The 4,550-nt window shown below is 33.4% G+C and overlaps 1 protein-coding gene across 1 annotated transcript in view; it reads left to right on the top strand.

Moving 5' to 3' along the window:
• Positions 1–4,550, top strand: part of LOC109821820 (rac-like GTP-binding protein 5) — an 8,225-nt gene that overhangs the window by 2,473 nt on the left and 1,202 nt on the right. Inside the window, exons 2-6 of the mRNA XM_020387979.1 lie at positions 2,025–2,112; positions 2,241–2,350; positions 2,456–2,519; positions 3,899–3,963; positions 4,065–4,130. Of these exons, the coding sequence (XP_020243568.1) occupies positions 2,025–2,112; positions 2,241–2,350; positions 2,456–2,519; positions 3,899–3,963; positions 4,065–4,130 (393 nt within the window). The remainder of the gene's footprint in view (positions 1–2,024; positions 2,113–2,240; positions 2,351–2,455; positions 2,520–3,898; positions 3,964–4,064; positions 4,131–4,550) is intronic.

The raw sequence follows: 4,550 nt of genomic DNA, 5'->3' as shown, positions 1-4,550 counted from the left end.
ATATATATATATAAATATATATATATATATATATATATATATATAGATATATATATATTTATTTATATAAAAGAATTTTAAAAGGACTTCTTTTATAGATTTTTCTTCCATTGAGCTTTAAGTCAGTTTTTCTTTCTTTCTTTCTTTCCTTTTCTTTTTTGGCGTATATATGCTCATATAAGATCAAATGGATTTTCAGGATTACTAAGGAAAATGTACTTATTACATGGCTGAGTATTTTATTATTTCAATTTCTGTGAAGGAAGTTGATTGTATTTCAGTGATCCATTTGTGTTGAAATTGTTTTACTAAAATAGTGAATTTATGCGAATAAATTTCATTGTACTTCTGTTATATAACTTAGTTTTCTCCTTGGGAAATTTATTTGAAAAGGTACTCTGTGTTAGATCATCCTTTAATTTTAAGGATTTTGAGCAAATATTTGGTTTTTCTTTAATGGATTTGCCTTCTGTATCTAGTTGTGGGTATCTCTTAGGCATGTTGGATTACTGCTCTTGTCACTTGTTGGTTTTTAATCATTTCAGTAATGTATTTTTGTGGCTTCTGTTTTGATTCTCGTAGGGAATTCATGGTCATGGAAGATCATTCACATGCTGGCTATTCATTGTATATTTTCTTGAGGAATGTAGTTTTAAAGATTATGATATTTGGAGTTTTGACTATTCTTTAGGGACTACAACAGCTCAGATTTGATATTGTTGGAAAAGAACTCTATATTTTTATGGATTTGTTGTTCCGATTTGTAATCGTTCTCTTTGTACTGCCTCAGTGCAGCTTGTTTGTTTCATGTTGATTTATCAGTGTGTCTTCATATTGGTTGAGATGGATAAGAGGTGTAGATTGATCAGTTAATTTGTCCTCATGTCTTATTTATATTACTCTGTCAATTTGATCAAGTCATTCCATTTAGTAAATGAATCGCATGGAGTTTCTGTTTTCATCTACGTTGATTTAGGAGGTGTAGAATATCTCATGTCAAGTTTGGGACTATTGATCAAGGAATCTCATAACTTTTTCTCGCATTGAGATTAGAAATTTTGAGATAAGGTGTCCTAACCTTGTATACTGTATAATGTTTTGGAGCAATATGAGAAGTGGACTTGAAAAAAACTTCTTTCTTTGTTCATGCTTCTCGTGAGAAATTTTTTGTTTATTTGAGCCAATGTTAGGATTTGGATCTTCAATCATATGACTAGAGGAGAAGGGGTTGTATTGTCTTAACGTAGAGATTATGAATCAAGGGAAGTTCAGTTAACTTATTTTTCAAATTTGTTTTACATATTGAAGTATTTGGGAGAAATAGGTTTTACTTTGGGTAATTCTAAATTTTTATGGCGGACTTGAAGAAGTCATTTTGAAAGACCTTTCTTTCTGGCTCTTTATACTGTCAAAGAAAGGTATCTTTATCTAATAACTTCATCCGTATATGTGTTTTACTTGCTACAACTAAGATTGCTCTTATTTTCTTAACCAGCTCTTTTATGGGTTTTATTTGCTCCAACTAAATGTGTCTTTGTCTGATAACCCCAATCAAATTTGTGTTTTCTGAATTCACTTTCTCTAAGGAAATATGTTAAATGCAAATCAGCATTCTCTTTTCATTAATTTCTGAGTTCATCTCATTATTATTCATCTTGTTGTTTTTTGTTGTCAAATATCTGCTAGAAAATGTGAACTTCTTTGTAGATCTCATTTTTCTTTGGATGTTTAAGGAATATATTTGGGATGGCGTTGCTTTATTGTTTACATAGTGTCTCAGTAAGTTTATGTTTGTTTCGTAAATCTATTTAGTCAGATCTTATTGAATTTTGAAATTTGAGATATCTTTGATATATCAACTTAAAATTAGAGACTCTTGTTCAAGCTAGCTCTTTTTTTTATTTAAAACTTATATGCCATATAGCTTCATGTCTGACCATTATTAGTATGGTTTACAGATTACTTTTTAGCCCAAGTATTTTCTGAACTTCAGAACTTCAATTTTACATTTCTTCTGATTACAGGACTATGTCCCAACTGTCTTTGACAATTTCAGTGCTAATGTTGTGGTTGATGGGAACACTGTTAACTTAGGTTTATGGGACACGGCAGGTAAATTTTGCGTCATTTCATGGATCTCCTTCAATTACTGGCTATAAATCTCTGTTTCCTTTTCTGCCATTATTACTTTGTTATTATCCATGCTGTGCTGAGTTTTCTACTGTGTATTTGTGGAACAGGGCAGGAGGACTATAACAGATTGAGACCTTTGAGTTATCGTGGAGCTGATGTTTTCCTTTTGGCATTCTCCCTTATCAGTAAGGCTAGCTATGAAAATGTTGCTAAGAAGGTAAATAATACATTGTTACTTCATTTGATATATTATTTCTGTTTTTCCCCCTTACAGTGTTTCAGATTGAATGCTGATATCTGATTTTATACTGTTCTCTTTCAGTGGATTCCTGAATTGAGGCACTATGCACCCGGTGTTCCTATTGTTCTTGTTGGAACGAAGCTTGGTAAAGTTTCTATTCGTCTTGGTTATGTCATTTTAGCATTTTTCCAAAATTTCTTATGTATTGTTTATGTTTATTTTTGATACCATGATACTGTCTTATTGATTATCTGAGCACCACAAGTGACGTCATCCTGATTAGTTTCATGCTGTCCCTTGTGTATCCCATTGAACTTTGGGATGCCATTGATAAGCAACACGTATGGCTTCTAATCTGTGCATAGTAGAGCACTTTCTAGCGACTAGCTAGGGAAGTGGCCAGCTTCCGACAAAGTAAATACCATGCAAAACTATAAGATAGTGTAGGTGATGATGCTTGAGGGAAGTGATTTGTAAGAGCTTAAAAGTCAAGCTTATCTAATCAAAAGACATAAGTATCAAATGAACAAAAATCTTGGGTTATGAGTTTTAGGGATAAGGTGGGCTTATAGCTACAGTACCTCATGAAATTAGCAACGAAGTTGTGACATTTTGTGGCAAAATAGAGGGTAGAGAATCTAAACTTAGAACACTGGGAGATTTTATAAATGGAAAAGTGGTTTAAACTGCGTAGTGAACTCTGGAGATTCATAGGTTGCTTATCGGCACTTTAGACTAGCAACAGAGTAGGGCCATTATTTGGCAGTATAGAGGACGGAATCTGGAATATTGAGAATTCTGAGATGTGATAAATGGAAGAACAGTTTAAATTGGCCAGCCATCTCTGTTGTTGCATATTTTGGTTTTCAATTGTTCAGAGACAACATGAGATGGTCTACTCCAGAGCAGATAAAAGTCCATGGGAGGAAAGCTACTCAATTGTCTAATTGAAAGTGCATTTGATTTTCAATTCTAATCAGAGGCTGAAATGAGACGGCAAGAGAGAATCAGATAGACACCTTGACTAAATTTGGCCTGGCAGAATGTTGGTCTCTAGAATGCTGGCTACATACACTAGGTTGAATAGGACTGGCTACATACACTAGGTTGGATAGGAAGCATGTTGGTCAATTGGTTTACTCATTAAGAAATTTAAAGAACTCGTATGCTCCTTTCACTTAGGAAACTTGCATGCTGAATTGTAAAATTGAGAATTCTCCCAAGGTACGCTTTCTGGAAGTGACTTGATATCATATACATTTAAAGAGTAGAAAGCTATATTATATTAGTTTCACTTTCACCTGTTTGCCGCTACATAGAGGCCTCATTGGGATACGGTTCAGTGGGCAGTACATCATATCGTTTGTGATGAATATTTGTACACACTTATAGTTTAATAGGAAATGTGCACACTGGTTTCTGTACATATCCTCATAAGTTCATTCAGATGTAAAACTTGTACTGACATGTTTTATCTCATTGTCCTGGTTATGGTACCTATTAATGTGTGGGATTTGTTTTCAGATCTGCGGGATGATAAGCAATTCTTAAATGATCACCCTGGAGCTGTTCCCATCACTACTGCTCAGGTGATAAAAATCTGTTTTTTAGAAAAATATTAACATCTTCTGATCTGTTAAGTTCCAGTCTACAGTAAATTAACTGTTCATGGTAAATTGTTGTATTGCAGGGAGAAGAGCTGCAGAAGACAATTGGTGCTCTTGCCTACATAGAGTGCAGTTCAAAGACACAGCAAGTAAGATGATATTCCTGAATCCCCTTGTCTATCTTATATTAAAGTTCAACTTATGTGCAATATCTTTTAGGGTTTTTTTCGATATATAAACACTAAGTTGTATGTATTTTAAAAATTTCCTCCAAATCATTATAATTCTAGGTTTGGCCCTCAAATTGTTTTCTTTCTTCAATTTTGCCCTCTTAACTTAATTCCGGTTAAAATTTAAACTGTTTTTAGGGTAACATTATGTTTATATCCATATTTTAAATGTTTTTGATTTTTGAAGAGAAACTAGCAAAAAAATCTGACCCATTGTAACCCATACCTGAGCAGTTATAGCAAACAAAAAAGAAACAGTTGCTTCAGTTTCTCTCGTGTGACCTTTTTTGGGAAAAATTCCATCACCAACAAAACGTCTTCTTCTCGCTGATGAAGCCT

This window comes from Asparagus officinalis, chromosome 1 (genome assembly GCF_001876935.1).
Source record: "Asparagus officinalis chromosome 1, Aspof.V1, whole genome shotgun sequence".
NCBI lineage: Eukaryota > Viridiplantae > Streptophyta > Magnoliopsida > Asparagales > Asparagaceae > Asparagus > Asparagus officinalis.
This window is presented reverse-complemented; position numbering and strand designations above follow the sequence as displayed.